The sequence below is a fragment of the Argiope bruennichi genome, chromosome 7 (assembly GCF_947563725.1).
Source record: "Argiope bruennichi chromosome 7, qqArgBrue1.1, whole genome shotgun sequence".
In the NCBI taxonomy this organism is placed as follows: domain Eukaryota; kingdom Metazoa; phylum Arthropoda; class Arachnida; order Araneae; family Araneidae; genus Argiope; species Argiope bruennichi.
Genome location: NC_079157.1, coordinates 69,441,315 through 69,463,275, shown reverse-complemented (window position 1 = coordinate 69,463,275; position 21,961 = coordinate 69,441,315). Strand labels below are relative to the sequence as shown.

The following is a 21,961-nucleotide window of genomic DNA, read 5'->3' as shown; positions in this document are numbered from 1 at the left end:
TTCACAATTTGATCGAGTTCTTTGACCACATATTCACCAGTCATCAACTATTAAACGTCCTGTACAATTGTTAATAATTTAGAAATCCAGGACTATGAAGTAAAACTGTAATAATAATTTTATTATATGCATGATACACTTAATTCAATAATAACATATTTGAATAACTGCTAATAACATTATTGAATATTGTTTAATGCGTATATTTTATTATTTGAAATGTGTATTTGTTATTTAAAAATTTTTTTCATATTTTTTTTCTTTGCAGAATGATTTTATCATTTTCTTTTGCAGTATGTTCTTTTTCATATGTACTCTAGAATTTAATTGTTATTTAATATTTTTTTAGTAATTACCAGGTAACTTGGAGTTAAATTTACAGTTCATGAAATATAAGTATAATTATTTACTTTTGGGAATTTTGACGAACCCCACTGGGCAGGATGTTAAGAATTCGGTTAACCACGTGGTCTTCCTGGGCGGAGCTAGCTGCCAACCATGTATATATCACGTAGTCTCACTGCTGATGTTAGTATTTTTTTTTTTTTCTAGCAGAAGCAAACTTGACTCATGTACTAAGGGGAGTGTGATCTCGGCTCTCTTCCGAGAAATTTTAAGTGTAGTTCTCTTGGCCTACTACGCTATGGCGTAATCCTGTGCCTTTTGTTGTTGATGTTACCAATAAACCACATAAAAGACAACATATGTCTTCAAATCATTTCACCCATTCAACAATCTTCACTATCAAATAAATTATTGTGTAATCAAGAACAGCAATAATTTTACACCAATATTAAAAATACCTTCAAAAATGAAATTCAAGAGATTAAAAAAATTCAATATTCTCAGATTGTATTTATTATTATTACAACCAAACAAATGAACATTTGTGGGTGCTATATTTTCACCACTCTAATGTAGCTAAAATTCGATTAATAATAACAAAACTTCAAAGTCAGATATTCAAGATCGAATTATACTACAGTAATGAAGTGAATGCAAGTTTTTTTTTTGCATTGCCCAACTGTCAAAGTGAAAAACCGACCAGAAGTGGTATGGTGTGGATATAAAAGTTGGATACACACTTTGTACGAACTTTCCTCGCGGCTTCAGGAATGGGCACTCCAATAAAGGGAATTGTAGGGACAGTTTTGGGTTGTACTATTATAGAAACACAATCACTAAAGGGATGAAAAAAAGCTGGTGTGGAGTGATCGTGAATGCCTAGCTTAACAGGGGAAAAAAAAAAAAAAAGGAAAGCTACGACTTGAGAGAGTAAAAAAATTTATTCATTGATTACTGACCATTATTTTGAAGATAAAACAGTACAACATTGCATACAGACGTTGAAGGACTGGTACAGCATTTTTTTTTTTATAAAAGTTAGCATCACTTGTTACAGGTAAATGACTATGTACATGCTTTTAAATACAGGTAAAAGACCATGGCAAAAGCTGCATATTTAAGGGGAAGATTTTAAGCCAAGTATTTGATGAAAGGTCATCCTGAGGAGGTTCAGGGGGAGAAATATTAAGCAAAATAAAGCATAGAAAATAAGTAGAATCACAATAAATGTGACCTACAATAGGTAAATTAAATTTAAATTCATTAGCAAAAAGCAAATAACAGATGGTAAAACTCAAACGATGATTGAAAGATGCTGCTTTATTTTATGTACATACAATCATCTATATCTAATTGGGCTTAAAATTTATGCTATATCATTACATTAATGAGAATATTGAAAATAATGAGCCTAAATATCAAGATTTTATAGATATTCAACTTGCATAGCATTAACCAAGAATAATTATACAGTAAAAGTTGAATGCGAATTTCATTAGCAGCAAATTCAACAAGCAAGTCTTCAACCTTTTTAAAAATCTGACAGAGAATGAAACATTAATAGATTAGTCTGAAAAAACTTAAAACTTTAGAATGATAAAGATTAAAGATGCTAATAGTAGCAAAAGATTAAAAAGAAACAAGGAAATATACATACAAACATCATTATTTACATTCCTAATAAAAACCATAAAAGCCATTACAGCAACATCTCAAATACCCAGAATGAAAATGGTTTTAGAAGTGACAATTATAAATATGATGTAATAATTGTTAGTTTACAACTTTCTGGGGAAAAAAAATTACAAGAAAAATGGAAGCCTGGTTAATAAATTATTCTAAAGTACACAGTTCATTTTTCAATGATGAAAAGAACATTAAATTTCAACAAATAGTACAAACAAATCAGAATATAAATGTTGAATTTTGGAAGCACACATTACAAATAGAATACAACAAGGATAATTAGAAAAAAATTTTAATTAAAAAGGAAGACCAGCAATATATATTATAAAAAACAGCAAATAAATTTAATTCATATCATGAAAAAAGGGCCGAGTATTTTTATTAAAATTAAATAAACTGAAAATTATAAGCATGATTAGTTGCCTTAGGAAGTATTTAAATTAAAAATCCATTGATTATGAAAACATTCACACAAAAAGAAAAACACATTCTTTGCCAACTGGCAAATTATAAAAGGAATTCAATGTTGACTTATATACAAAACCTAAACAGTATTTTATTAAATTAAATAAACCCCAATAACAATAATTAGAAATGTCACTTTTAAATCAACAAATAACAATAAATAAAACAAAAAAATGGCACAATATTCTTTCGATTTTCTGATAATAATTTGCAATATCAATTAAAATTTTAAAGATTGAGAAATATAAATAAGCTGCTTTAAGATTTCAAAAATATTTTCAATATGCACATTTTAAAAGGTAGACAAAAATACCATTTACTAATTTTAATACAAAAACATAAAAATCTTTTTAAAAATTCTAGACAAAATATGGAAGCCTAACATCTCAACATACAGTGTCAAATTTAAACAAGTGAAATTCTGTGATCCATACAGCTGCATCGAGAAACAAAATTTCATTTTGCGGAACAATCTCGTTGCTGTAAAATTCTAATTCCAAGCGAGGCAATGGAAATCATTAAGCCAATTCTTGAAAAACACAGCGTAATCCCTATATATCAAAAATATCTATATATCGAACTCATAACAAAAGCCTTGGATTTACAAATGAAAAACAATTATTGTTTCTGCATATTGAAAAAAAAAAAAAAATGCATAAAAGGCTATGGTTATAGCAGTAAAAAAAGCATCCATTTATTTTAAAAGAAATAATAAAAAAAATTGTTTCATAATTCTTATTGAAATAGAAATTTTTGAAACAAGTTTATGAAAAAGCAAACATTTGCTGAAGAGTTCCAAATTTTTTAGCTCCTATTCAATTAAACTTTACATTTGCTGTAATGAATATGGCTCCCAAGCAGGAATTTAAATGTGAAAAAAAGGCCAGCCTAATAGAAGACACAAAAAAGTGAGATGTAAACAAAGGTGCAACAGGAAAATACAAAATTTTGATAATTATGATATGAAACATTGAAAAATTTGTACATTTTACATTCATAATTTAGTCGATAATTTAATTCTTTAAAATCTTTTCTAAGTCTAAAAATTAAGTACATATAATTATTTTTAATAAGAAAATGAAAAAATTTACAATATGCATTTCTGTATATTTAAATTTTTAAGTATCAAAATTTCTATATAATATGTATTTATATTTCAATAAATCTCAAGTTCGATATATAGACATATTTGACTGTATGTATATAATGATGTAAAATTCTTTATTTCAATGCAAGTTGAGAGAGATGTGTACAATTAAATTTAACAGCTTAACTGCAGGCCTGACATAAAGCTATGTAAATACTAATCAGCCTTGGATTCTCAAGCCAAGGTTATCGCTTGGCGGAATGCTTCAAGTTTAGAAGCAGGCTTTACAATGACTAGCCATTTACTAAATGCATGTACACAGCAGCAATAAATAAATGAGAAAGTGATCTTCAGAGTGAGAAGTCCATTATAAAACAACTTTTCTAGCAGCCTCGGCATACTTCATTGGATAATCTGGTTTTAGGAGTCCAGGGATTTCTTTTCTTCTTTCTAGAGCATAGTTTGCACGGTAAGAAATAGTATAAAATGCAAAAACTAATTTGATCACTGTTCTTCAAAATAGCTCAAAGTGCCTTTCACCGACACCACCCCACAGTTCATAACCACTGGCAAAAGTTCTGCTCGTGTTCAAAGGGGAATCGCAAATCCATAATCTGGATGGGATTTCACAACTCTAAGGCACTTCGTCGAAAAGAAATTTGCAAGATGACTAGTAAATTATTTCTGTTTGAGATCGCTCAATTTTAGAATAATTTGCCATGATCCGTTTCCCAACAGAGTCAATCACTGAAATTGCCTAAATAAAGGAAAATATTCATGTTATTAAACAATAAAATACATTTAAGAAACTTTTGTAAACTCTTCAAAGGTGTTTAAATAAATTCATAAAAAGCAGTTAAAAACAGATTATGTTAATTTCTCTATTTTTGTTTTAAATCATGCTTCTTCACTTTTTAAAATCCATGCAAGTCCTTTAAAAATAGCTGAAAAATTACGTATTTCCTACAATTTCTTTTTAGAATTATTCCCTGCGCATAGTTTAAAAACACAAGCTTGTATATATTTTTAGCATCACATGTAGAATTCAGCTAGATTTCAAAGCTTCAGATAAAATAAAATAGAATAAGTACTTCGTTTAACTTAAATTTATTATAAAAAATACTATATAAAAGAAGCATTTTATTAAGATTTTTAATAATATAAAGAGTGAATGAAGTATTGTCAATTTGTAACAATAGCACAAGTTTATATGGGACGTAAATTAAAACTATCAACAAAGAAAATAAAACTTGAAGCTTCACATTTTAAAAGCAAGGGAAGACATATAAAGCAAGGGAAGATATATAAAGATAAGCCAATTGACACAAATGAATAAATGAGTACAAAGAATAAAATTGGGCTTTAGTTGCATTTAAACAGTGAATACAAATATATGACAAGATTTCAATCTATTTAACCATATGACTGTGTTTGGAAATTTCAAAGTGACCAGATTAAAATTCTGTCAATTACTTACTTTGTCTAACATTTCCTTAGTGTGTGAAGCAGAAATACAGAAACGAGCCCGAGAAGTCACTACTGTGGTGGCCGGATAACAAACACCCACTGTAGCTATACCTTGCATCAGTAGACCTTGTATAAATTCACTAAAAAAAAGATACATTATGATTTAATACAATAAAATGTATCAATATCTCAAGGCGCAGAAGAAAATACATTAGTTAGCCATTATCAAATTCATTTTGTTTAATAAAATAATCTAATTTGAAATATCAGTATTCTTGGAACTAGACCTTTGCCTTCTTTACAATATTATTTATTCCAAATAAAAAAGATTTCTTAAGCAAAGAATAAAATTTAAATTTAAATTGGAACATTTTACTTATGTTCTAAATCACTATATTTAGTTATTTAAAAGGGGAAAATTCAAAAAGTAAGCATGAAAACTGGCTGGTAGAAAAAAAAGTTGAAAACTCAGTAATATAATAATACAGGATTTCTTAAACAATGGACTGCACAGAAAAACTCAAATTTCTTCTAAATTCTAGAACTTTTATAAAACAAGCAGTTAAAGAAATGATCTTCCTTAAAAAGACATCAAAATTTGTCAAATATTTTTCACTTAATTCCATTTTTCTCAATTATTTTTTTATCTTATTAATATTCCATTTCTGAGTTGGCAGGTGTTACATAAGAATTGCACAATATCAGTTGATATATTTTGATCATTTAGGGGACAAACTTGAATCAAATTTTACAGTTTTTCACTCTTTACTCACTGAATGCTTCACTTTTACAATATTGAATTTGCCAATAATGCTTAACACAGAAGTAGGTAGTAAAACAATGCATCAAGTTCAGTAAAATTAATATGTATTACAACCTTATCTCTCCCTTATGACTATTCTTTTCATAAACCGACTTCCCTCAGGAAATGACTTTGCTCAAAGTTGAAGGCCAATCATAAATGAGCGCCTCAATATACAAACGAAAAATGCTAATGAAGCACTATTCTAAACTTAAAAAATATTATGAAATGAATAAAATTACAGAATAAAGAATAAATATTATTTCTATATGGTTTACTAGTTTGATCTCTAAACACGTTCAGTAGATTAGATGATAGATTTGCCATTTCTTCTCAAAACTTAATATGTAAATTTTCAATAGAATTAAAAAAACATCAATAACCCATTAATATGATTATTTTAGCATTCAAACATGCTTAACAACCGAAAACAAACCTGAATAAATCAAAAATGAATAACTCTGTAAATACTTACGTTACTTTAGATGGAAAGTAGAGCATTAGAGGCACTACTGGAGAATCTTCATTACCATAAATAATAAAACCTTTTTGCTTCAATTTCCTACGGAAGTAACGAGTATTCCTTTCAAGCTGCCTTACTCTGCGAATACCTGCCAATATAGAATGAGACAATAAATCCCAAAATAAAAAATAAACTTTTAAAATAAACAAAATGCAAATATCAAGTATAGCTATTGTCTTGTGAATGTAAAAAATCATTTTGAATCTGGGTTTTAATAAGTTTTCTTCTTTATATAAATTAGCAAATTTATGTATAAGATATAATTTTATCTAATGTAGTAGCAATTTATATTCATAATACCATTACAAATTGTTGTTTAACAGTTCTTTAAATCAACACAATTTATATGGTTTTCCTCATCAGAAATACAAATGATATATTATCAATAGTATTGTATTCCATGAACTGGCTTGGAATAAGTTACAATTTATATATTTTTAAATTCCTGGCATTAAAAATTTATTTGGTCCTAAGAATTAAGAGTTGTAATATTATTCACATAATCCTGAAAATCATACCTGTTGCATACACTCTTAAAAAATACTACCAAATTTGAAAGTCTTATCTCTTATCTGGGTGAAATAAAAACAGCATGTGTGATATTCATAAGATATCTATTAAATGACAATGATATCACATAGACACCTACGAGAATAAAATGGCAATATATACATTATGTGACAATAGAAAAATCAAAAGTAAGATTTCATTCTTTAATAAATAACAATTTAAACCAATAGCACAGGAAAGTTATATGGAATATCCTTTATATTCATTTTAAATCTTATTATGTTTATGTATTTAAATACAATTGATATTTTTTAGCAGAATTTATGCATTATCAGTATATTGCCAAAAGAGATGAAATCAAAAGAGCCTTTTTGCTCCAAATCTCAAAAAAAAAAAAAAAAAAAAAAAAAAAAAAAAAATCTTTATATAATATATATTGAGCACTTTTTGTATTCTGCATTTGGCATTCATAAATATGAATTAAAAACAAAAATCAATATATGTAACATAATGCTGATGACATTCTAAATTCAAGAAAACAATAACTCTTTATCCGTTTTACATCTGGCTTGGATATATTTAGCAGTATAACAATATATTACATAGATGGTAAAATAATTATTTCCCCATTTTTTTTCATAATGTCATCTATTATTATTTGTAATACTTTAAAAGAGGAAAATAATATACACCTGGCATTTTTAATAATTTTCCCATCAAAATATTTAATTCCATGCTTTTACCAATATTGAGATAAAAGATTATGTTCTCTGGACATTAACTCCAACGTAGGATTTTACTTAAGCTTTTATTTTGCAGTATTAATTCATATTCCACTTTTAAATCTGAGCGAACAGCAATTCGAAACAGACTAATTCAATTACATTCATTTTTTTTTGGGGGGGGGGGGGTTATCAAATAAGCTGAAATTTTTGAAATGTATTCTATATTAAAGGTCAAATACTCTAAAAACCTAATAAGCTAGTTTCATAAGGCTCACAAAATCAAATGACTGGTAATATTTAATGGTAAATAATAACTTAAAGATATTTGCAATGCTTATTTTCAAAACAAATGGTTAAATAATTTAAGGAACAATCAATCTTTTGTTTACTGCTTCAATAGGTAAACAATTAGGTAAATTTAATAAATAAAATCTTATTGAAATATTATGAAATAACCTCATGAATCTTTATATTATAAAAGATTAATAATTTAAATAATATAAAAGATTAATAATAATTAAAATAATTAAATAATAAATTAATAATTAATAAATAATAATTAAAAGATTAATATAAATTTTTTGAAAAAGTCTGTAAAGAATGAACGAGTACACATTCGATTGTAATTGAATAATATTATCAAAATGGCGACATTTATTAACAAATCCCAAATAAGTTGAACAAATAGAAATTGTATAAATGAGAGATATTTAAGAAAAGAACAATAGACAAAGGGCTATAAATCACCTTCTGTGGAGCCATCTTTTCCCATGAGAATTTTTAAGGTCGTAATTATTTGTTGTGCAACAGGTGCAGACATACTAGTGGCATAGCTGAAGCTGTATGAGTGAGTTCGAAGATGATTGATCAAGCTCTGAAAAGAAAGATATTTCAAGATTTTTTTAGTAATGAAGACAATATATACTACCAAAAAATTCCTTCACAAAAAAGATGATTTTTCACAAAGATATGGTGAAATGGTATTTTATATCATTAAAAGTAACTTAATATTATTGTTTAACAGGTTCTCACATTTAAATGTATGAATGTTAACAAAGCAATTAACTTTCTGTCTAGAAAAGAAAAAAATATTCTCTTATTAGTCACAGGGTAAATCTTTAACAAAACTGTCCTATGCAAGCAAAGCTATTTTTAACTCTCCGGCTGCATAATTCTTTAAAATCACTGTTTAGATGCAATGTTTGCAAATAAGCTCAAACATTTTTCAAGAAAAATGAACTGATAATATATGTTACACTATAATAATAAAATACAATAAAAATCTGTAATGATAAAAATAAATGCTCTAAACTAAGAAATATGTGGAATGCAACAGAAAATGGACTGACTGCCAACCAGTGGAAATCGTGGTATACGCAGCTAGAGGGTTAATCTTTAATTAAATATCAATTAAGAGTATACTGCAAGTTATAAAGCAAAATGTTTATCTTTATCTGCTTCTCTCCACTTTTAATATTTTTTTTACAATTGCTCTAAGTTTTGAAATTTAAATATATTCAATATTCATTAAAATTCGTAATTCTGGAATTTAATACTTAGAGAATAGAAAAGATAGTCATTAGAACACGTCTTTGATAAAAAAAAATTGGAGTATTTTATCAAATTGAATTATCAAATTTATATCAAACAAATGGTTTTGATATAAAAAAGCTTCCAATACCAGTTTTTAATCTCAACTTTTTAAAGATAAAAATAGCATAAGAATAAAATTTAAAAAACTAGTGCAACTATTTTTTAGTTATTTGCTCAAAAATTTTATTTACATACATACATACATTCTAGATAGAAAATTTCTTTGAATACATTAATTATGGTAAATTATTATAAATAAAACAAATAATAAATCAAAATAGAAAAACTATTCATACCTTAGACCCAGCAATGTAACCTCCTGATGCACCAAAGCTTTTAGTAAATGTTCCCATAAGCAGATCAACATCACGAGGATTACATCCAAAATAGTCTGTCACACCTTTTCCTCTAGATCCCAGGGCACCAATACTATGAGCTTCATCAATATACAAGTAGCACTTGTATTTCTTTTTAATGGCAATGATTCCAGGAAGATTAACAACCGTGCCCTCCATACTATAGGTAAAAATTCATGAATGAGTCAAAGAAACAAAGGGAGAAACTTAAAAAAACGTTATAAATAATAATTAAAAAAAAACAGATTTTTATTACTATAATTTTGATAGATAAAAGTTCCAAAGTAACTTTTTGGTAAAAGCGATATGAAAACAATTTTACAAAATAAATCATAAAAAGACAGTTTGAAGGATCAAATTGAACCTATTTATTTCTTAAGAAATGTCTGTTGTTCAGTTTTCTGAAATCAAATACTTCACTTTGATTTAAGACAGATACAGTTTAAACTACAAATCAATTTTAAAAGGACAGTGGACTGTATTAGATATTTTTGGGAAATTTTAAGTCAGGATTATAAAATTTTTTATGCATATTTAGTAAATATGAATATGTCAAATTTCTTTAAAAAATTTTTTAATAAAATATAATCTTTAAAAAAAATTTAAAAGTTATAATTTTTAAAAATTCCAAAATATTCCATGCAATTTAATTTTTAAAAATTCCAAAATATTCCATGCAATTTAATTTTTAAAAAATTATTTTTTTTTCTTACTACCCAATGTAAATTTATTTGGTACAAAACATACAATTTTGTATTTCCAATTAAATGCTAATTTTTTAGAAATATTTTTATGCACACTTACTGAATTTTCATAGGGATTTTATGCATTTCTGAACTAAAATTGACTTTTAATGAGCTAAAAAAACTCAAAACATAATATGTATAACTCATTTTCTTTTAATGTTTGACCAAAATATTTATTATCAATTTCATTTAATTTCTTCAAAAATTAAGAAACCAGGAAGTCAAAGATATTTAAATCTAATTACAATATCATTTTGGGAAATGTCATTAAGATGCACATTTTTTTTCCTTTTAATACTTCAAATATTATTTTATTGAACAACAATTATTGAGCAATTATTATTTTATAACACAGTAGTGTTATTTTAGTTAAATATAAACATATTTTGGTAATGAAATGATAATAAAATCGTACGAAATAAGCAAAAATGGATAAAAACAAAGTCCAATGTCCCCTTACGGTAAAAGATCCAAAAACATTTTTACAAAATTAAGGACAAGTTTACCTATATACTCCTTCAGCAATGATTAAAATTTTTCTCCAAGGCTTGTGAGAGATTGGCTGTCCTTCAATAATTGCTGCTCTCACTTTCTCTTCTAAATCTTTCACATCTAAAATGGATGCATATCATATAATATTTTATAACAAAGCATAAATTTACTGTTCATACTATAGCCCTTGACAATAACTAAAATGATCATGAAGAAATTAATATCTACTGCGCTAAATGCAACCTTTCTTATTAACAAATTGAAAATATTTCTATTTTAATCCAATTAGTTGACAGTATTTAATATAGTTTGAGTTCACAGATAGAAATCTATGAAGCTAACATCACAAGAAATAGTTTTAATAGAGGATAAAACATATACTTATGAAAAAAATAACAATTTCTTTCTGCTAAATGCAATTTCAAATATTTCTACATAAATGCAATAACAAGTTGTCAAACTTACAACACTCTTGCAATGAAAATTCAATGATTATTTGAAATAATTCAAATTTGCTACTAATCAGCTACTTCAGTGGGTCGATAAACTGAGGACCAAGCATGCTTGGGAACTAAACACTGGAGGTTCTGCGTTAGACTAACCACCTATCAGGGACATATGCCTTGCCCCCTCCCCAAAGTCTTCAGTCAAGAAAGCATATATGCACACTGTAGGCCTGCCCAAAGCCTCCCAAACATTTTCCCAAGAGATTCAGATTGGAAAATGTGTAGCCTAGCTCTCTAAACACTCCTGGACAGTGAGTTCAATGTGTTGCCATCCGTGCAAACCAATTTATTAAAGACGGACCACAGAACATGCAAATATGAGGCAGCAGAACATTATTAAGTATTGTTCGCCACTCATAGTCCCAGTTGGAAGTGCATAGAGGACCACTGAGCTTGATACTAACCCATACCATAACACTACCTGTGGGATGCATATCAGTCAAACTGTATTTTTTTTTCTTCTACACAACGGTCAAATTATGTGCAGTACCATTATCATGCCAGATATGTTGTCATTGGCAACAGTATGGACCTACCTTCATCAGTGAAGAGTATGCAAATCCAGTATTCTTCCCATACATTATAATGTTGATGATACCATTGTAAACAGATGGTACAGTAATATCTGGACAGTGGGATACACACAACAGGATGCCGAGCAGATGGCTCTCCTTGTTGCAAACACCTGGCGATAGTCTTTTTGCGAGACCTGCTTGCCAGTAGAAATTGATTTGCTACCTCACTAGCTGTGCTGTGCATGTTCATTTTTATTGATAGTACTATATACCTATATTCTGCAGGCGTCATACTGCAAACTTGATGATGATGTTTGCTATGCATTTCATTTGTTCCAGAGCCTTGAAACAATATTGTGAATGACGAGGATTCAAGGGCAGCATCTGGTAGTTTTTGCCTATCTTCATATAATATGACCATGTGTAAAATCATCCAAGTAATGTTGGTTGAATTGAAAAGTCGGCAATTGATTCTTTCCTGTTAAATTTCACATTTGAAGTTGATTGGTGTCAATTACTTTATATCTCTTGTTAATACTATCACAAGACGAAAAAGTTTGGTAATACAGAATTTGAATATGTACAACATATCTTACTGAATCCCACACTTATAATAATTTCCACATTGTGGTTGCTATCATTGTTTTAGTCATCCATCCTTAGCAACTGTCTATCAGTATATTTTTAGCTTCAAAACTCAAGATAGCCTTACATACATTAAAAATAATGATTAACTCCCTTTGGCAAACAGCTAGAAAAATAGATGTTTGTAGAGTGCCCACAATAACTGATAATATATTTAAGAATTAGGCTTGCACAGACAAGATGCAGAACACTACTGTAACAACCTGTCAGCTGCCTTTGGTTTTGCCAATTATTTTAAATATACAGATAATAATCGCTGAGTTATAAGAATTATCCATGAATAAACTTCAATCATTCATTTTGATCTTTAATTTCATACTTGAATATTTAATACTTTTTTACATTTAATATACATCAAAGTAATGAGGCAGTCTTTATACAAAATGCTGACAAAAGAACAGATTTAATACTAGCATTAAAAACTAAACAATTGTAACATGCAATAAAGATTATCATTTATAAGAATGAGAAAATTGTGACTAAAGAGAAGGAGGGAAAAAAAAAAAAAAAAAAAAAAACTCAAAATAAAATATTGAAATTTACAGTTTAATAAGTAGTCAAACAAACAGGAAAATATCTTACCATTATGCTTATAAACTTTGACTTTTGCTCCCGAAAGTCGACACCCTAGAACTAATGAAGCGTGGTTGAGTTCATCACTCATGATGAGGCATCCTTTTCCCATAAATGTTGGAATGTTGGTTGAATTGGTCGCGAATCCCATTCCTACTATTATGCTATCTTCTACACCCAGAAAATCAGCTACCATCTTTTCAAGTTTCCGATGAATATCTAAGCTACCTGCACATATAAAGAAAAAAGCCTTAAAATAAATATTTGTCATCATAAAATTAATAAATAAAAGCATAATTGCAGTATAAATGAATTAATTTTCAATACTCTAGATAAAATAAATGTTTTAGTATTAAAGATAATCTCCAGACATTATGCTATTCCTCTATAGTTGAATAATGGATTTGGACTGAGTTTTTACAGGATTTCAATACTCTTAGGATGTAATGTATTAAACAAACAGAAGAACATTTTTTTTAACTAGACAAATAAAATTTGGCTAAAATTTTAAACTTGTAAAAAATATACTGTACATTCACGGAATTCAAAGTATCAGTTTCCTTCTAAAGTAGTTCACTACATTAAATAAATTGGACCCGAAATTCTATATATCTAGATTCAAACCTACATTAAACAAAGACAATTTGATATGTAGAATACCCATATTCTAGGAGATGATTGAGCTTCAATGATTGTGTTACATGAATATGTAACTGTATAAATAAATTTAAAATCAAATTCTTTCCTTTTTTTTTTTTTCCTTTCCATTCTTCCATAAGAATGAAGTAGAAAATAATTCTATAAATTCATTTTCATCCATTTTAACATAGTCAAAAAAATCTAATAAAATATAAGAACTTAACCAAAAAAACGTTATCAAAGATCCCTCCCCCCCCAACTACTAATCTTAAAAAACATTCAGCACTTTACTTGTATCAAATTAAGCAGTTACTCGGAAAGAACAATTTTTTTTACATTTCTTCAGAAATATAAACAATCTTTATCTATAAAAACTTAAAAAGATAAAAATAAATGAAATATTTAAAAAAAGCAATGACAGTTCTTAATACTTTAAAACACACACTGAGTAAATATAATCAAAGTTTTAAACAAGTCCTGTGATATTTGAAAAGATATCCAATAATACTTGGAATCTATTACATGCTGAATTATTTTACAAAAATATTAATTTAAACAAGTTTTAAAAAAACTTAAATGAATTTTTGAACAAAAGTTTCCACAAAAATGGTGAGAAAGTTTATTAATTTCTTTCAAGGTTAAGAAGAAAAAGTTTTCAGTCAAAAGATTTTTTTATCTCTTCACAAGAGTATTAATAATGCAGCTTCAGTGAATTCATCAAATTAAATTAAAAACAAGAATTTAGAAGTTCAAAATTATAAAGTACATAAAATTAAAAAATATATTAAAAGTTACCTAATTCATGTCGAGTACTGCAGATACCAGTTCCATACTTCAAAATAACTTCTTCTACTTCATCAGTACATTGTCCAGAGGTTTCTGCAAACCCCAAATAATTATATGATCCTAAATTGATAGCTTCTATATTTTTTTCAGTACCAAATCTAAAAGAAAGAAAATATCATCAATTCTGGACACTTGTACATTGAGACTGTCTCAACAATCCAATTGATATATGATTTTCATATTCTTGTATGATTATATATATATATATAAAGATGAAGCCATATAATAAAAAATTTTAGATACATTTTAGGCATTAAATCAATTAAACTATTTTCAGCTTTCAAAACACTAATGTGAATGAAATCTTTCATTCACATGCAAAACGTAATGTATCTATCATATTTCTTGAATATAAGCCAAGAAGTTTTGGAATTTTTTTAAAAACAAAACTACTGAGTAATGGGAGGTTAGTTTAAAATTATAGTACACAACATATAGATAAGAAATAGCTGGACACAAAAAAAAAAAAAAAATAGATAAGTAAATATTGTTAAACATAGTACTTTTTATTTCTACAATTTATAATTCTTAAGAGTATGACAAAATTCAATTTTTATAAAAGAAGTTATTTTTTTTTGTGAAATTTAGTTGCTTTATTTTTTTAAAAACTTTATCATTGCTGGTTTGTTGCATTGAGTTAAAAAGTAATGCAAAGTATCTATACTGTTTCAATTTTTCTTGCACTCGATCACCTTCAACTTGAAATTTACTGTATTAAAATATTCTCTCTTCCCATTTTTCAAACAAAAAAAAAACAAAACAAAATGATACGAAAAATTAGGCTAGAATAGATTATATATAATATAGCAAATGAATGGGAGAAGGGGGCTAGTTTCAGAGAGAGTTAAACTATCGTTATTGGAATTTTACTTTAGAGCACCATATTGGAAGATATTTTCCAATAACATTGGCAACATTTCCATGGTAACATTGAAACGTCAAAAGTGTTTTTTTTTTTTTAAATTTTATTTTTACTTATACACAGCTTAGAATTTATGTTAAACATCTGAAGGGAAAAAAAAATGTGCTTGACTTAAATTCTGAAATATATAATAATCATTTCAGGAAAGTCTGAAAAGAAACATTATGAAAGTTTATAAAGAAGAAATTCCACACGTTTGTTTTTCAAAACAGTTAACAAATTTGTTATAATTAGTCAAAAATAGTTATTCCAAGAATGAAATCAAAAGTTGTAATTAACAGATTATATCCTCACTAAATATTTGCAAATGCTAATGCAGTTCTAAATTTTATACAACTTTATTGCTTTTATAAAATATATTAAAAAATCTTGGGAAATAATTTTAATCTAAAAATAAAAAAGTTTAAAATATTAGGATGAAATTGACATTAAAGATCTCCAAATCAAAATTTTTTTTCATATAATTAAACTCAGTATCTAGCAAATGAGTACTTATATTTACACTGAATTAAAATACTTTACATACAGAATTTTAATGAATAACTTTGCAATGAGAAGAACAAAAATTTCTTTTAGTAGAAATTAACAGATTAAAGATAGCATCTTTTCAGAAATGACTTCAGAATTTGGACGCTAATCATTATTGAATGCTTAAAATGATAGATTTATTTGAAAATGGAAATAGAAAATATTAAGATAAATGAAATCTTAACAATGTGATATAGAAAGAAAAACAAATACACCATTAAAAGAAGTTGCCCCGATGTAGAAATTGATCTTCAATTATGTATGATGACATTCAATATCAATATGCAAGATAAGAAAAGAATTTAAGGTGCCTCAATCTAGCATATAAAGTAAAATTTGATCCAATTATTATTTCATTTTCATAGAGAATAATAAAAATAAGGAAATTTTATATTAGTTTTAAGACTTTCCAAGTAACAGCAGTTAAAAGAATTAGCAGTTTCATACATTGAGATATCTTTCAAAATTTTCAAAACTGTTTTAGCAAGCATACAGAAAACCATGAAATACTGAATTGGTTATTTTGCAAATATAAATTACCTGGCATTTTGATGAAATTCGGGCGATATTTTTATTTTTAATTTAAAAACAACAGCAGGCACACCACACACAAACATATTCCAACCCTGTACAATCCTCTTATATATATTCCTGGTATAAAAGCTTTCAAAGCTTCCATAAAGCTTGGCATAGCCCTGAAATAAAAACAATGCCTCAAATAAGTAAAATCTATTTTTAAAATTTAATCAGTCAAATAGATAATTTTTAAGCTACATACATCTCTATTTTGTTCCTTGACTTCGCTACTTTTCCCGAAGCCCAACTTCCTCACAAAATCTCTAATGTGTCCGAAGACTGTGAGTACTACATAGCAAAAATAAACAGTTAAAGCAATTATTAATGGTGTCTCTTCAAATTCTTCATTTATTTCTCTTGCTCGCCTTATCTCTTGTTTAACCTGGAAAGAAAAGAGGGGGGAAAAAACTGTTAAAAGTGACTTTAAATAAATAGCAGATGTTAAATTTATAAAAAGCATGATAAAAATTTCCACAATAATCAGACCTTTTTAAATTGCATCTACTTAAAACACACTTTAAACTAAAAGGACTTTTTTTCTCTGTCTTATATAAATAAGGCAGATCAACAAAGCATTAATATAGAAAATTAATCTTAAATAAAGTTTTTAAAAAGAAGGCGGGAAATTAGAATGCTTTTTTTACTTAATAATAATTAATATAATTATAATTTTAATTAATAATTTAATATAATTATTATTAATAATAACATTTTGTTATATTAAATTTGATAGAACAACCTGTAACCAAAACCAATGAATATCAAGCATATGTCTCAAAGATCACAATCTATATGTCAACAGATAATAGATTCAGAAGCTGTCAATGTTTACATGATCTAAGAATCCCCATATTGACCTATTTGGATTTAGTTTCACAAGTTCTACTTGTTAACACCGACACTTTTATAAATGCAAAACAATATTAATCTTGCAGATAATAAAAATGATTTTCCCCATTAAGAACTGCAATGGAAAAAGAAAAAAAAAATCACCATGATAAAAATTTCCTTGCTTGCATTGTTAAAAGATCTCATTTAATCCAAACTTATTAAATAACATAATATAAAAAAAATGTTATTTTACCATAAATAAAAACTTTGTAGCTCTAATCTGCTTTATTTTTTTAGTATGATTTTCTGCTTTTTTTATATATTAGCAAATAGCAGATAATGAAAAAAAATTCTTTGAACATCACAATTTTTATATTTAGCTCAGGTCTTATTAATTAATGATATAATTCTTCTAAAAATAATTATTAGTGAAAGGCATATTGCATTTAAATTCATATGTATAAAAATAAATGACCTTTAAAAATTGTATTTTTATAATGCCCAATAAGCAAATATTGTTAAAAAAAAATTAGATTATAATATACACATTTCATGCAAGAAATCATCTTTCAATTTAAAAATAATTATTTTTATGAAATTAGAGAGATTAACATTAATTGTAGAATAATTTAACATAGGATTTATTATTTTTACGGAATTAATATTAATTGTAGAATAATTTAACATAAGATTCAGAAAATTCTGTTAAAGCATTTATTTTAAAAATAAATTATTTCAATAAAATGGATTTGCTTTATGTCAGTAGACAGTTAAGCTAAATGATTTTCAACATAATAAACTGAGAATAGAAATTTAAAGGAAAAGAATAAAATTTTAACTTTTGATACTTTTTCAAAATTAAAAGTTTTTTTTTTTTTAATAAAAAAGACCCATAATCATCCCCCACTATACAATTGAAGTTACTTTGCAACTGATTTATGAGATTAATTCCAAATTTAAAAATGAATTGCATACAATTGTAAACACTAAAACCCATTTGATTTCCAAAAATGAATAATATCTATTTTTAAATGAATGACAAAAAAGTAATAATTTATTAATTTATATAGCAGTAAATTACGAGTCTGCAAGAAATTTTGAAATGTTCTTATCACTAATACTCGGGATTGTTTAGTTCGGGAAGTCAGGAGAAGCTTTGAAAAGCGATTACATAATCGTAAAAATTGTCTTATATAAAAAGGCCGTTTGCCAATTTTTGTTCTTTCCTGAACATAATATCAATCTGAAGTAGCAAAATAGTTAAAAATTGGATATTATTATACATTTCATGCGAAATTATTTCGTTCTTAAAACAATTACTTTCTGCATTTAATAAATAATATATTAAATTACCGCATATTATACTAAATAAATAATAAATAACAGTAATAGTAAGCAAATCATCAACTTTCAGCGACTCATTTAAAAAGATAAAATTTAAAAAATTCATGGAGATAAAAATAAAACCCTAGTATGTAAATAATTCATACCATCAAATTAATTAAATAATATATAAATAAATCACAATTGACAATAAACACATAATTTATTATATTAATCGAATAAAAAGTTAATCCAGCGAAGTCATTTAATGAATTCAGTTTGACATATCTGCATACAAACGAACACACCCATACCTCATGGTTCTTAATACCGTTCTTGAGGCTGCTATGCAAGCCGTTTACTTCTTGTTTCACTTGATTGGTCATGATGAATGGAATTGTATTCTTTTAATTGATTTACAACGTTAGAATTTATTGGCATTTTGCGAAAGAAATTAAATTAATTAATGTTAATTTGTTTTCAGATAAAAAAAGAAGGCCGGCGGCCCATGCCTCGACTGTGGGCATTGCTCGGCTAGGAAGGAAAGAAAGAGTTGGGTTGAGTGAAATTCTCTTCGGCTCCGAATGCCAGCGATTTCGATCATGTTTTCATCACGTGTTTCGTGATGTCATAATTAATTCACACAGAATAAGAAGAAAGAAAATATTAATCATTGTATGATTAAGGATTAAATTTTTAGATTGAAGCGAGTGAAAGAGGAATTATATTTTGATGGTTTAGAATTACTATTTGGAGAATGATTCATATGTATCATGAGCTTATCTTTTTGCTGTTTTAAACTTGACTTTTACGTTCTCGTGAGTTTATTTATTTGTAATAAAACCAGCGATATGGATTCGAAAACTTTCAGATTATTTTAAAGCCATTAAAATAATCCATAAAATACTACATTAGTAGTTATTTGTTTGAAGCAACAGCTTTCATTCATGTCTTAGGATTACTGATAGTGTTCAAGTAATTTTATCAAAACAAAATCAATTTAAGAACTATCAGAATGTTTCAATATTCTAGTGAGTTTGCATTGGGAATGATCACAACTACAGTATTGTTTTAATGAATCAATTATACAAAAACACCAATAAGCCTTAAAATCAATTATACAAGTATTTCAATAAAACTTAAAAAATATTAAATTTCGGATTGATGATATTAATATATTAAGAATTTTAAAACTGGGATTTTGAAGCTGTTTTACGTTTAATGTTAAAGGAGCATTCTATTGTAGAATTCATATTTGTGTGCGTGTGTGAGAAAAAGAAAGAGTTAGTTCGTGCAAAAAAAAAAAAAAAAAAAAAAATAGAATTCCTCTGCTTTTCTCCCAGCCAATGATGCGATTCATAAAGATATATTGATTATAAATAAAACCGGAAACTAAATTTTGAGATCAGAGTCAAATGAAAGATTAAAATAATATCTGAATTCTTTAAGCGTTGATTTTGCTGCGAGCTTGTTGCTAAGATCGAAATTGATTTCATATACACAAATGACAATATGCATTTTTATTTCTAAAGAATCATATTCGATTACAAGGTTTATACTAGTGCCTTTTTTTTTCAACATCGATGGACAATTAAAAAAAAGACAATAGTGGAGAACAGAACGAATTTGTTACTCAGAGTTTACAATACTTACAAATGGCCATACAAATACTTTATATATAATTATAATTGTTTTTCGATATAATTGCCGCGAAAATACAGGCATTTTTCTCATCTTTAGATCAAGTTTCCGATCTTCTTGGAATCCCAGTAATGAGAGATGGGCCTTAACGTTTCTTTGGGGTTATTCATTAATCTGGAAGGTTTGTTAGTTTCCGACCAATTCTTCATTTCAAAAAAGAAATGGAAAATTACTAGATTCTTATTCTCGGTGAAAGAGGATAAGATCTCAAGCCTGTCGCAGCAGAAGATCTTCTTCAATGACCTGATGGCAAGTTCGAAAGAAACTGAGGATACTGGAAACCCAGGCAGTGAACTGGCTGATCAACATACCAAAATTGCGACTTTGAAGAGTGAATGTTTAGAACATTCTTGCTTCAAATTTTTTCCTTAAAAGAAAAATAATAAAATTTGCAAACTAATGATGAATTTCAGAGGCAGATTTAGGTATTTTGCGGCCTTAGGTAGTACACTTTATGAGGCCCATTCTTTAATAAGATGGTCAATTAGTTTCACATTTCAGATCATAATTTATATGTTGACATAAAATATTTCCTTATTTAATTAGTTTTACGAATATATTTCTGATTTTATCTATTATAGCACCATTCTACCCGCATCCCCATTTGTACACGATATTACTGATGCAAATGCTTTATATATATTCTAATAACTAAGTGAACCTAATGAAATATTGGAGTCTGACCAAATATATTTAACAAAATGATAATAAGAATAATATCCTAATATTTAATCATTCATAGAATTTTCTTTTTATCTTTTACAGATTTATTTATTTGACAACTAAGAAAATAAAGTTTTTTAGCCGACCTATTTGTAGGCCTCGGCAGCTGCGTAGTTTGCTTGGTAGGAAATCTGCCACTGAGAAACTTCAAAAAAGCATTAAAGCACATCTTACATCAATAATAAATGTGATTTTCGAAGATGGAATTGAAAACCTGGTCCACTGATATGACAAAACCAGAATGTTCACAGCAATGATACTAAAAAGGCCTTCGTTATATTTCAATTTCACTACATGAAACAAGCAATATATGCGAAGGAATTTCAAGAGGAAAAATACTATAATCAATATAAAATAAATAATAAGAGTGAAAATTTTGTGTGTGTTTCGTCTTTTGAATGAGCATCAATATATCTATACACAAATATGAGAAATATTTTGCATTGGTATATAATAAAGTACCTTGTTCGATGTTTTGAGAAATACACGAATTAATTACAAATCATGAAAAGATTAATTAATTTCCTTTTTGTTTCTTTTTTGGTAGAGGCAGAAAGACAATAAGAAGATAGTATGATACATTTGGATTTTTAATAACAAGTAATCCTGTTATCCATTTTGAGACACAATCTACACTCGCGACAGATAACAAGAGCCAGTGATAGTAAATAAGTGATAATATCTCTTTCGGATTATTCCATTTTTATGAAGTTTCCTTCTTCCGCCTTTCTCAGAAGTATAATAGCTACGATATACAGAATCTAAAAATATCTTTTATATACTGTCCAAAATCATAATATGCAGAGAAGTTGGCAAGAATTTTTAATACTTTTTAT

The 21,961-nt window shown here is 27.2% G+C and overlaps 1 protein-coding gene across 1 annotated transcript; it reads right to left on the bottom strand.

Moving 5' to 3' along the window:
- Nucleotides 1-1,267: 1,267 nt before the first annotated feature.
- LOC129975211 (serine palmitoyltransferase 2-like) lies at nt 1,268-19,262 on the bottom strand. The gene is made up of 11 exons (XM_056088201.1): nt 19,016-19,262; nt 16,750-16,929; nt 16,512-16,666; nt 14,471-14,619; nt 13,046-13,264; nt 10,812-10,917; nt 9,500-9,719; nt 8,358-8,484; nt 6,328-6,463; nt 5,061-5,190; nt 1,268-4,340 (listed from the first exon to the last, which is right to left on the bottom strand). Exons 1-11 carry the CDS (start codon nt 19,085-19,087, stop codon nt 4,254-4,256), a joined length of 1,581 nt encoding a protein of 526 aa, XP_055944176.1. The 5' UTR covers nt 19,088-19,262; the 3' UTR covers nt 1,268-4,253.
- Nucleotides 19,263-21,961: the final 2,699 nt, after the last annotated feature.

Excerpts from the sequence above, each read along its gene's own strand:
- LOC129975211 (XM_056088201.1), bottom strand. The coding sequence starts at position 19,087 with ATGACCAATCAAGTGAAACAAGAAGTAAACGGCTTGCATAGCAGCCTC. Across the intron at positions 16,667-16,749 it reads TCAAGGAACAAAATAGAGAT|GGCTATGCCAAGCTTTATGG; the intron begins GTATGTAGCTTA and ends TTTTTATTTCAG. Across the intron at positions 8,485-9,499 it reads GTTACATTGCTGGGTCTAAG|AGCTTGATCAATCATCTTCG; the intron begins GTATGAATAGTT and ends CTTTCTTTTCAG.